Source organism: Etheostoma cragini, chromosome 11, assembly GCF_013103735.1.
Source record: "Etheostoma cragini isolate CJK2018 chromosome 11, CSU_Ecrag_1.0, whole genome shotgun sequence".
NCBI lineage: Eukaryota > Metazoa > Chordata > Actinopteri > Perciformes > Percidae > Etheostoma > Etheostoma cragini.
Genome location: NC_048417.1, coordinates 22,914,124 through 22,926,961, shown reverse-complemented (window position 1 = coordinate 22,926,961; position 12,838 = coordinate 22,914,124). Strand labels below are relative to the sequence as shown.

General features: G+C 41.5%; 1 protein-coding gene across 3 annotated transcripts in view; it reads left to right on the top strand.

Moving 5' to 3' along the window:
• Positions 1–12,838, top strand: part of hdac4 (histone deacetylase 4) — a 135,474-nt gene that overhangs the window by 53,082 nt on the left and 69,554 nt on the right. For 2 of the 3 annotated variants that reach the window (XM_034884733.1, XM_034884732.1), the window contains exon 3: positions 1,597–1,659. The exons of the other annotated variant lie outside the window; for it this stretch is intronic. In XM_034884733.1, the coding sequence (XP_034740624.1) occupies positions 1,597–1,659 (63 nt within the window). The remainder of the gene's footprint in view (positions 1–1,596; positions 1,660–12,838) is intronic. 3 annotated transcript variants of the gene reach the window in all.

Below are 12,838 nucleotides of genomic sequence, written 5' to 3'. Positions count from 1 at the left end.
CCCCCCCCCCCCCCCATGTCTGTCTCCACTGGTTTGGGGATGATGGCGATGACAGATACTCACAGTCATTTCAATTTTAAAAAGTGTGGCTGTCTTTGTGTAAGTTGTTTATCAGTTTTAGACTTGGGCAATATTTGCGTGTCTTTAGCACACATTCTCAACTGAACTCTGAATACAGCCTGCTGTGTCTGCGCGGACACCCACTGAGGATATACAGTTTGAAATATGTGACTGTAAGAAAGTCTGCTTTGTCAAAGTGGCGATAATTACTGACTCCACCAGCCATACCAGCTGCCAATCCCAAGGATAAACTGATGTAGGCTGAGTCATTACATCATTTCAGCCTAGCCGTTTGCAGAGGTGAATTCATAAGTTTCAGAACATAACGGAGCTAACATGCTTGTAGGGAGGGAGATATTTTAGTTTTAAAATCCAGTTTGAAACAAAAACAAAGTAGTAGTGTGGATGTATCCTGAAGGTGAAAAGTGCCTGATGGCTGCAGAGCTGCAGAGTGTACTGATGTATCTCAGAGGAAACTTACTCACAATAAGATGAATATATCTACATTTGTGTTAACTCGTCCAACTGCTTTTTGCTCCTAAAACTTCCTCCACTCTCCATTTAATGTGGATAGAAATACTAAATACATCGAAGCTGGAATTCAGCTTTCAGTTCACTTTTCTATTCAAAACCTACATGCCAACACACACACACACACTATGTTTAATTTACCCTGGGTGTCTTTCTTTTCTCTCAACATATGATTTTTAAATTTGTACAAGGCTACTTACAAACCAGTGCAGATTTGTAATAACTGAGAGTTCTTGAAAACATCGCTATTGGCAGCAATTTGTAGAGAGTAGGGGGAATGGGTGAGAAGAGGAGAGTAGTTGGAGTGGGTTTCCTTCCAGGGCATTTGTTGATAGGTCCTTCAGGAGTTTAATCCCCGGTATGTTTCTGTTATGGTTATATGATATCTTGCTTGTGAACACTTTCTTTTATCTTTCACCAAATTATGGGGATTTTGTAATATTGCTAATAGTCTCACTAATGTGGTCAAGCAAAGATGACTGAAATAAATCTTAATCCAATATTGCGTAGTCAAGACATAATTAAGAATTATTTTGGGATGTGCTGCAGTAAGCCCCTTTCCAACGTTTAAATGATTATAAACACAGCCCCTCTGGTTGTTGGAATTGTTGGCTCGTAATGTGTGAGCACTTTGTCTGCTCCACAGCGCGCTCTCTCTCTCTCTCTCTCTCTCTCTCTCTCTCTCTCTCTCTCTCTCTCTCTCTCTCTCTCTCTCTCCCTGACTTTGTTGAAAAGGTATCATATTACTCAACACATCTGGTTTGTTCTTGTCACTTTCTGTTGCTTGTTTTCTCTCATTTCCCACTCATCCTCATCCTCTGCAGTTCTCCAAATCCCTGCCCAGTCGTCTATCCCTCCCCTTGTTAGGATCTATTCAGTTTTTTGTTCAGATCTGTTTCAATGATCTGTAGACAGACGTTAAGGGTTTGAATCTATTCAACTGCTGAATTTCATAACACAATACTGACAACCCCATTTAAGACCTCCTTTTCTACTCTCTAACAGGTGGCTTGACCAGCAACGAACAGCCTGTGGAACTTCTTAAACCAGCTGCACTCAACCATTTCGGTAGGACGTGTGTGTGTGTGTGTGTGTGTGTGTGTGTGTGTGTGTGTGTGTGTGTGTGTGTGTGTGTGTGTGTGTGTGTGTGTGTGTGTGTGTGTGTGTGTGTGTGTGTGTGTGTGTGTGTGTGTGTGAGAGAGAGAAAAAGACCTTCCTAAGATTTTATGTGTTAGCAGATGGGATCTGTTTTCTGTCTTCCTGTCGTCTGTTTTTTTGTTTTTTTTACTCCACTCTATTGCTTCCCTACTCGAGCCTTCAGAAATACACTCACTTAGAGCTGAGTGATTGATGCAGTCATGTCTTTGGGTTTACTGTTGTGATGCACCACGGGTGATTACGGAACATCAAAGCTTAATTCGGTGATACTGTGGTCGCCTGAACTTGCTAATGTATGGCTCAGGAACACACTCTGTCAGTGTCTGTTTATGAGGAAACTGATCATTTACTCTTGAGTATGTAATCATTTCCACCGGCTGACGTCGCACATTGTTTTTAGTACACGCAATGTATTATTCAGTGGCCAACTCCTTTTAGAATTTGAACCGCACATGCCAGCACACACATGCGTGTATGAGAAAGCGCACGTGAAATTAGATATTTTGTTGGAACATTGCGCTCTTGTTGACAGGAACGTGAGATGATCGCGTCACATCAGCGTGTCATCAACCCACAAGCGGTATGTTTGTCCCATGAGGTGCGAGGTCATGCTGATGCAGCAGTGATGTCATTGACATGGTTGCCAAGACCTGGAGCCTTAGCCTGGTAATAGCATGTTTCGTCGCTTGCAGCAGTGACACATGTAACTACACAAACACACAGACAGCCGTGTACACACATAGAAACATGCAGGATGTGGGGGCTCTATCTGATTTCTTTTATTGGTACTTTTTATGTCTGTGCAGTGGAATCTTTTTGTTACATTACATTTCATTTAGCTGAAGCTTTTATCCAAAAAGACTTCCAATTGCTATATTGCCACTTCACTGGAGCAGCTTTAGGTAAAGTGTTTTGCTCAGGGAGCTCAGTGACACAGTGGTGGAAGTGGGAGTCGAACCCCGATCTCCCACACCAAAGGCATGTGTCCCACTGCCCCATCCCCACCATGTTGAAATGCCTGCCAAAATAAGAACAACAGCATTTTATTGGAATAAGAACAGTACAATGCTTTATTAACACATTCATGAAATGTGTTAGAATTAACTAATTGGGTGCCAAGAGCAACAGTACCACTTCCTGTTTGTGTGTGTGTGTGTGTGTGTGTGTGTGTGTGTGTGTGTGTGTTCTATGCTGTGAAGTCCATTTCAACACAGGACCAAATGAGACGGCAACAGCGGCAATCGGCACAGTTGACCGTGAATCAGTCTATGTGTGCATTTTTGTTACAGATACGTTTGTGATCAAAACTACTTTGAGCCAATCAAAATGATGTGGAGAGAGATGGACAAGGATGTTGTTGGAGACAGCTTTGTGTGCATATTAAGCAGGATGAGTAAATTGTGCACAGGAGTAGGTTCTGTAAGAGGAACATAAGTTGGCACCTTTCCGAATCACTTCCACACTTAGATGTGAAAGTGGGTTTGAGCTTCTGGTTGTATCTGGGAATGCACATGGGACATTAGGAGATGGAGAGGACGTTAAATACTACAAAATCATGCATTTATGCGCGCATGTTTGTGTGTGTGTGTTTGTGTTTGCGTGCCGTGTCTGTCCGTCAATCCCAGCATAAAGCCTAAACTAGGCTTTTCTCTCCCCAAGCCAAAACAGCTTTCTCCCACTCTGCACAAATTAGCAGCAGCCCACGCTCCACTCACACGTAACTGTCAGAGAACAGACACTGCAGGGAGTGAGGAGGAGGAGGGAGGGGAAGGTGAGAGAAGTGATGAGGAAGGAGGGGATAGGATGTGGGGAGAGATAGGAAGACAAATTAGGAGAAGAGGATGAGTAGAGGAAAGCAGAAGTGACAGATAATGTAGACCAGTACTGGTTCTGTAGCTCACAGAAAGGCTTCGTTATGGCTCCTTTTCATCTGGGGGCTGGTGTGCAGTGTTGGTAATCTTCAAGCAACGTGACAGTTGTCTTTTTTTGTTTAAGTGCTTTGTTTCTGTCACACAACGCTGATATTAGGCTTAGCTGAATGTGAGGTGGCGACAAGTTGAGTAAGAAGGATGAAGAGCTGTTCACACAGTAAGGGCAGACCTATGGGCCAGCTTCTGTTTGAGGACTGATCAGCGTGTCTTTATTTGGATTTGTGAATTATCTATGAGCACTTAAGAACCTGAGAGAGGGGGCGGTGTAGGTAAAATAAATGCAATGAATGAATGGATGGAAGGTGGTGTGGAAACTGTGAAAGAGATAGACAGAGAGAGTCATGGGAGGAGAGCAGCAATTTGAGGAGAAGAGGGCCTGGGTAAGTAGAAAAAGAGGGATGAGGAAAGGCACATTATGCAAATACCAGCACTCATTACCATTTCAAAACTCTGGAAAGGAAGTCATAAAATGTGGAGAGAAACATCATTTTTGACTATGCCAAATTCATTCTCACTCTCCGTATCTCTTTCTTTCTGTTTCTCTCTCTCTCTTACACACACACACACACATACACCCCCCCCACCCCTCTCTTTTGCACTCAACTCCAGTCTCCTCTCTTATTCCTCTGCCTAAGACTTCTATTCCTGTGCTCACTTGGCTTCTGATTGTACATGTTCAGTCTGAATCTTAAGCTATAGACTCAGCAGGCACTTTTACTGGGTAGGATTGCCCTTTGCCTTCAGAACAGCTTGTATTACAGAGTTGCATGGATTCAACACAGTGCTGGAAACATTCCTCAGAGATAGGGGTCCACGTTGACATGATAGCACCCTGAATCATAAATTTATTGGGTGCACGTCCATGCTGCGGATCTCCCTTTCCACCATATTCCAAAGGTGTTCTATGTAGATCTGGTGACTGTGGAGGCCATTGGTGTGGATGGTGATGGCATGGTGGATATGACACATGCCTGCTGTGGATATGTCACATGCCTTTGCTGTGGGAGATCTGGGTTCGATTCCAACTGCAAAACATCAACCATTGTGTCCCTGAGCAAGACACTTAACCCATAGTTGCTCCACAGTCGTGCAACTTGCGATATATATAGCAAATTGTAAGTTGCTCTAGATAAAAAAAAAAAAAAAAAAGCGTCAGCTAAGTGACATGCAATGTGTACACTGAGCTCCTTGTCGTGTTTGTTTAACCCCTTTAATTGGGACACGGTGTGTTATTCTGCTGAAGGTACCCATTAGAAGATGGTTAGATTGTGGACATAATACTGAACCTCTGGACCATGTCAACATACATTCATAAATGAATTATTGGCTAATCAGGTGTGTCACAGCAACATAATGTAACAGTCCCCCTGGACTATAGATCTGTCCATTGCACATACTATATGTTTTTGCATTCTGCACTCGACCCATTCAGCCTCTTTTTTCTTATGCTAAACAGCTATTTTATCTACACATATTTGTTTTTGTATTTATTGTTTTTTTCTCATTAATGTTCAGTATGTTTGTTTGTTTATGTATGCACCAGTCACCAAAGCAATTTCCACAAAAGGGAAACTTATTGTGGCCACAAACCCTTTTCAGATTCTGACCATACCCTACTTCTTTGCTGTTCCTAGCACTGGAAGTTCCCCGTTTATAGCTGTCAAAGCAACAAAGCTTCAAAGGAATCAGTGTGTGTAGTCAGGTACTGATATATTCTAGTCAGAATATGAGTCTGATGCTGCTCCATTGGGCTGCGATTACAGGGTGTGTTTCATCCAAACCAGGAAAGAAAATGCCTCTGCACTCAATTAGATAGACCTACAACCAATCAGAGCAACGGATAGACCAACAACCAATCAGAGCAACGGATCAACCTAAAACCAATCAGAGCAATGGATAGACCTACAACCAATCAGAGCAATGTGTAGACCTACAACCAATCAAAGCAACGGATAGACCTACAACCAATCAAAGCAATGTATAGACCTACAACCAATCAAAGCAACAGATAGACCTACAACCAATCAGAGCAATGAATAGACCTACAACCAATCAGAGCAAGGGACTATGTGACGCATGTTGAACTTTTGCCAAATCCTGTAGGAAGGACGACAAAAACATCTTTCTGATGGACACATGCCTTGATGGCGGTTCCCTGTTATCTTTTAAAATGAATGTGCTGTCATTATATTCTATAACAGATGCAATGGACGGAATCTCCACATCTCCGATCTCCAGCTGAGACAACATCTTTGTTGTAAACAAATTCAACCCAAGCGCTCTTTGGTGACGTGGTTGATTATGTTACTGTTGATCATCTGTCCATCATCGCTTAAAGCCCGCCCTGACAATTTGATTGGCCAGAACAACTTCAATGTCCGACCTCAGGTGTCGTGGGAGGGGCTAAGTTTGGCTGACATCCAGGCTAAGGTACTGATATCATGACTCCGAGATATTTAACTGGTGATTCTAAAGAAAGTGATTTACAGTCAAAACCTTTTGAGAAGACAGAAACTCTTGCTTTGAGTCCCCTCTATTTTGAGTTGGTGAAGGAAATGTGAGATTTGTAGATACCAGATTGAGTCCATGACGAGACAGTTGAAAGGGGACGGGATTAGTTTTGAGAAGCCGGAGATGGAGGGAGGTGTGTTCTAGAGGACAGCCCAGTCTCTAGGTCAAAATGACCTCGCAGAGACACTTGTCTGCCAGCCAGACGCACGCTGCCTCCCTCCTCCCTTCGCGGAGCATGGGGTTTTGCAGTTATGTGTGCTTGTGTGTGACTGAATGCTTGACCTAATGCTGACATTGTTAATCTGCATGTTTGCTCTGAATGTAGAAGAAGAAATTTTGGGAGTTTGGCAGACGGACCATTTGATCTCCTAACAACCTCATTTTTATCTGCTTCTCTTTTTGTTCTTCTTTTCTGTACACCATCTCTTAACCCCACTACTATTGCTGCTGCAGTTGATGCTAAAAACCTCATGAGGAAGAGAAATTTCTCAGTACACGATGTTTTCACTGTTGATTTGTTTTAATCATGTAAAATAATCGTGATTTCAATATTGACCATAAATGATTGTGCTTATGATTTTTATATAATCAAGCAGCCCTAGTAGCTATGGTAAGTCAAAACATAAAGTTATTTTTAAATGATATAAAAATTCAATTGAACCAATCTCCTGCACAAATTCTAAGGCTTGCCAAAAAGCAAAATCACTTAATAGTCAGTTATTCCGCTTTATAGGTACAGCAAGTTGTCATACTCCAACAGAGGTGACCAGATCCCCAGTTCATCTGCTCTTTATCAGATGTCGTCTTAATTCAGAATTCTAATCTACCTTGTGCTAAATTGTAGTCCCAATGGCAGACACAATCAGTACCTGCTTAACTAGTCTCTTTTCCTAATGGAAGTCAACATGTTTTGTATGTACATGCTCACTGGGGAGTCCACACAGCCCTCACACCCTGGTGCCAGGTCCCCAGATGGACCCCCAAAGCCCCCTACCAACCCCACACACTCCCTGACCTGGCATTGACTCCCCTGCCTGGTGCCAGTTTAATGTGGGCTGGAGTCGGTGGGCAGCTGCTTCTTTTCTTCATTTTATCATTTCTGCAACTATCACACACACACACACACACACACACACACACACACACACACACACACACACACACACACACACACACACACACACACTAACACCCACATCTAAGTCGTTGCCCAAGTGATGTTTCTAAACGGTTTTCTTGAACTTGATGAACTGAAATATAATCTTACAAACATAACTCATCGTTTCATTTTAATTCAAATCAAAAGTTTTATTCACCTCCATTTGAAATACAAAAATGGAAGCTGAATATCACGACCTGTACAATGCACTGAACCAATGGGTTTAAGGCAGCAGGATGAAGCAAACCTACAGTAAAGCTGTCAGAGAACACAGGTGAAATCAGCTTTGATGCTGACAGAACAAATTGGAGCTCTAAAGGGAATACAAAACAGTCTAGCAGTGTCTAATTATATCTACAGGCATGGCCTGAGGTTGTGGCCTTCATGTCAACCCCTTTAAACAGAGACACTCTTCACATACGGGTCTAAGAAAGTATGGGAGAGGGCTCTGCGCCAGACTTGTTTTTGTCTTCCAGTGGAACAGGCAATGCCTTAACCTACTTTGTCTGCATCAGTGCCATTATCCTGACAGCTACTGTATAGTGTGTGTGTGTGTGTGTGTGTGTGTGTGTGTGTGTGTGTGTGTGTGAGATTCAGGGAAATGGAGATGCAGAGAGTGAGAATGAATTTGGTGTAGTCAAAAAGTAAAATGAACACAAAAATGTGTGTGTGTGTGTGCGCGCATAAGAGAGAGTTAGTGTCTATGTGGATGTGTTAGAGGAAAAAAGATTTTACAAAACCATGTCATGAATTTTGAATACGGCCTGGTGTGTTGTGCTTGGTTGGCTGGCTGGGTCGGCTCGATAAGACCTACACATCTGGAGAGTGAGCTTATGTTTAAATAAACACAAACTCTTTTGAAATTCAATTAGTTTTTCCTCTTAAACACAACAGATAAACAGAGACCGATAAGGAATTTATACACTACAATGTTTTTTATTAGTCTGACTTTGTCTTTGTTAAACGTTAGCACATTGTCAGCTGCAGAAACTGATGAAAAACCCCAAAAATGGTAAGAATGAAAGAAGAATACACCATGATACAACACCAGTACACAACACAAAACAGGTCCAGTTTTGGAATGGATCTCCCTCTGTGCCTGGTCACCCCTAGGAAGGGGCACAGAAACATGTATCTGCTTGTCCACAGGGAATAGGTGGGTCTCCAGCTTGTTGATGTACTGACTACTTGTGCAACCAAATCACAAGATAACACAGTTAATTAAAGTGAATGTTTTTGGAGAGTTGGGCGGTAGCCAAATTTTGATACGTCAAACCTCCTCCCTATTTTACAGCGGTATGCGGTATTACCGAGACTAATTAAAAAGGATGGTGTATGGCTCAGACGGCGTCCCCAAACTGTTGGCTTGGGCCTACACCGTTCAGAAAGTGAATACCAAACACTAACACTGAAACACCTCTCCCTTCTCATTGGGTCAAAGCCTAAATACTGCCAAACTGCAGAAGTCCTGTTCTTCTTCCAGACCTGGCCACTCGTGCAAATACTTGCCATTGTTCCCCCTTCTTCTCTTTCTCTCTCTCTCTCTCTCTCTCTCTCTCTCTCTCTCTCTAATCCTTGTCTCTATATAAATGCATTGCATTTTTTTAATGACAGTATTGAAACTGATGCTGTTGGTATTTTTAAGACCCTGCGTTATACCACATTACCGCCCAACCATATGTGTTTGTGCTATCCACTCCCATATACAATTTGATGATGCAACACAGTTCATATGATTACTTTTCTTTATTGGGGACCACACCGGGTCTCAGTTCCCTCAAAGGTCTCCACTGTCCAGGTGCTTGCCCATGGTCAGGGGGCAAAGTTGAAATGGCAAAGCTCTGCTCGGAATAACTTCACCTCAGCAAGTGAATCAACCTATTGCAGTCGAAATTTTGGTCTGATTAGTCCAATATCCATGTTCATTTAATATGGGAGGATGGAATATAAAAATGAAACAGTTACTTTAACCAACACACTTATATACTGTATGTGAAGCTTCATATACAAGTTTTCCGAAGTTTTCCAATTTGTAAATTTCCATTGTGTCTCTTCATGTGCAGATGGACAGATAGATATTATGCTCATTTGACTCGGGACATGTTTTGTCCTTTCACTTCCTCTTAAACTCGCCTGTTAATGCAGAGGTCTGTTTTGTAAAGGCTTTTAAAAGCCCTTGCAGGACCATATGAAGCCAGAGGAGGCCTCTGGAAGCTATCTATTATGGATGACCACTCCAGGGTTTAGACCTTGGCTTTGCCCTCACAAGGAGTTTGTTAGCTTCTAGGCCAACAATACCACCATGACCAGAGGTTGGCCCTTCCCCTGTCCGGGAAGAGGAGTTCATTACAGCCAAGCCTGGAGCCTAATGGCTACAGCATGGCCGGCAGTGTATTTTACCACAAACTCATTAAAGAGAAGAAATAGACCATGTCTGCAACAGTTTGTCTTAGCCCGACTGATAAAGGATTTTTAAAGCCAATACTGATATACAAATATTTGGTTGTTTCAAAACTCGATATGCCGATATATCGGCCAATATATATTTAAAAAAATGAAATCCAGAAACGCATTACAAAACATCAACAGATTCCCCTAACATTAGTTTTTTGATGTTATTTATGAGTTCTCACTAAAATATTAAGAGAATAAGTTGTTATATTGGAGTCAAGTTCTGATAAATTAAATCTATAAAAATACAAACTCCAAGTCCTTTGAACAAAAACACATTTACAAAAAAAAAACTGTTTTGCCAACAGAGAAGCTGTAGAGCACCCTCTGGTGGACAGACAATGCAACAGCAACGCTTATAACATGGTCGCCTGTCCGTTTTAATTTTTTTATATTCATTTTTTAGAATCATGTATTTGTCATTATAAATTATTCTGAATAATGGCAGATTTTTTGTATCTGCCATTTTAAATCCCGATACCGATATGTCTGGAAATGCCTAATATCGGCCGATAATATTGGCCCGCCGATATTTCAGTCAGGCTCAGTTTTCTCAGTGGGGTAGAAAAATGATTAGCATAACTGTAAAATTAAGTTAGATAATAGTCTCTTTAATTACTAAAAAAAACACAGGTAGATTTGTCATCAATCGCTGACCATTGTTGAATGAAAGAAATTAGACGAAAGCCAATTAAATAGTATTTTCTTACAGCATGATCATGATTTATTCCTGAACTCGGCTTTCTTTTTGATGCGGCCCAGGCAGGTTGCTCTAATCTGTGCTGGCCATGAAGAGTTTGGGGGTCTAGTTTTAGTCCTGTGACCTGTATTCCTGTGACCCATGTGATTTAAAGTGCACGTAGAGCTGCTTATATGTTCAGTTTAGGCCAAGAGCTAATGGCTCTCTGTCTGCTGCAAAATCGGCGCAGACTGGGAGGAAAATACCATTGAGATGGAAGGAGAGGGCGTAAAATATAAATGAACGGAGCTCCCCACTGCAGCCTCATGTCCTTTTCTTACCTTGTCTGGCTCGAAGCTGGAGCCTTGATGTTTTGAGGCTTTCCTCAGAAGAGATACGAGCTGATTCTAGTATTTATTTGTGTAGAGCGTGTTGCCTCAACCAGACCAGATTGGCAGCATGATGTAAATTTGATCTGAGCATTGATCTTTATTGCGTTTGTGTGCGTGCGTGCGTGCGTGCGTGCGTGTGTGTGTGTGTGTGTGTGTGTGTGTATGCAGCAGAATTCAACACCAAATTATTTTTAGCCAGGTATTAAACAGATGCATAAACAAGAGATGGAAAGATGACATATTCTCTGGACTGAATCAGTGGATGAATTGTTAAACTTGTTGCATTTTTTCCTTGTTGTTGTTTCTTTTCACACACACAGAAATTGCATCGCTAAAAGCCATGTAAGAATGTTAACTCTGCTCATTGGTTAGATGTGTCCTTCCATTAGGTTCTATCTGCCCATATAACATGAATGCAATGGACTTTGTTACCAGTTCAGCTCAGACTTTGATTTATTCTCTAGCTGGCTGCTAGAGACTGTTGATTTCACTCATCCACATTCCTGTATGCAAAGCAAATAAGCAAATCACACCTGGCTGGGGGAGCCTTTTAGTCGGGTCGAATTGAAGTCTAATCAGTACACAAGAAATAAGACCCCATCCTCTTAAGGGTCTCTGTGCCATTTTTGTCTATACCCCGGTACCCCCATTGCTGGGTAAGATCTGCTCAAACAAATCCTGCTAAAACACTTTGGAGACTAAAAGACGGATTGGATTTTTTTTTAATACCCAACAAGTCAAGGTACCTCATCACAATTTTGTTAAATTCAAAACAAAAGTCTGACAGGTCTCTTTTGTTTTAAGATAACACTGGCTTAAAACAATCAGAGATGTTGAAGTGGTAGCTCCTGGCAATGCAACATCTCTGCTGGTTGCACAATGGCATCACTGTGAATATCATTATATCTGACAACTCTACTAATAAAAGAGTCTACAGCCCAGTGGGACAGCGGCTTGCTTCTACAGATGCTTTAGTCTGGCTGCTTTAATACAATAGAGTTTATTGAGAGAGAGAGAGAGAGAGAGAGAGAGAGAGAGTGAGAGACCACACAAACGCAACATTGATTGCTCCAAACACTTCCTCATTTAAATGTGACCTGTCGAATGATATTACATATTCTTCTGTTTTGGGTGCTTTGGTATAAATATGTTAATTAGGCCATCTTGTACAGAAGCAATAACATTTAACTCATTTAAAATGAGTTTCTTTTTCAAGTGACAATTAAAGAATTGTTCCTGCTCAACAATTTAATGAGTCTGTGCATCATGTACTAACTTTTTTCTTTGTTTATTGTTGACATATTTAAAGAAATATTTAAGAGCATTTCTTAGCTTTGCAAGAACAGGCCAGTGACAGCTGAAAACACTGACGGGTAACGCGCAGGACTCTCTCCTTGTGCTGATCTCTTAAGCCTTTTACATTTTTTTGAATAACCTCAAGTCTGTTGCCATGCATGGGCTAAGTACAAGAAGTAGCAGAATATGCGAAGGAGAGAGTGCAAAATGTTGGCACAAAGTGTTCTCAACACTTCAGCTGTGTTTTATAGCAGTAATAAATAAAAGTCATAAGAGGACTGAAAAAGTGGGCTCTTATATCGTGCTGTTTTGATTGTTATTAGCAATTCACTACATTCCCTAAATCAGTGTTTTTATTTGACAATAAAGGTGTTGGAGAAGGCTTACTTCAGGAAGCGTAGTGATTGCTTTTATAAATATTTCAGATTAAATTTTTGTATTTTAAGAATCTGAAGAGATACTAATGAATGGGATGGGAGGCAGAGAAAGAGAGAACTATAAAGGGGGGTTGCAGATAGAGTGGGAGTGTGTATTATAAATAACCTAAATCAATAATAAACGACACTTATTTGGAGTTGGGTCTGTGCTTCTCAGGGGAGATGGATGAAAAAAGCCCCCCCCCCCCTTCCACCAACCCCCTGTCACTGTGGAGAGGAGGGGGAAGACAAAA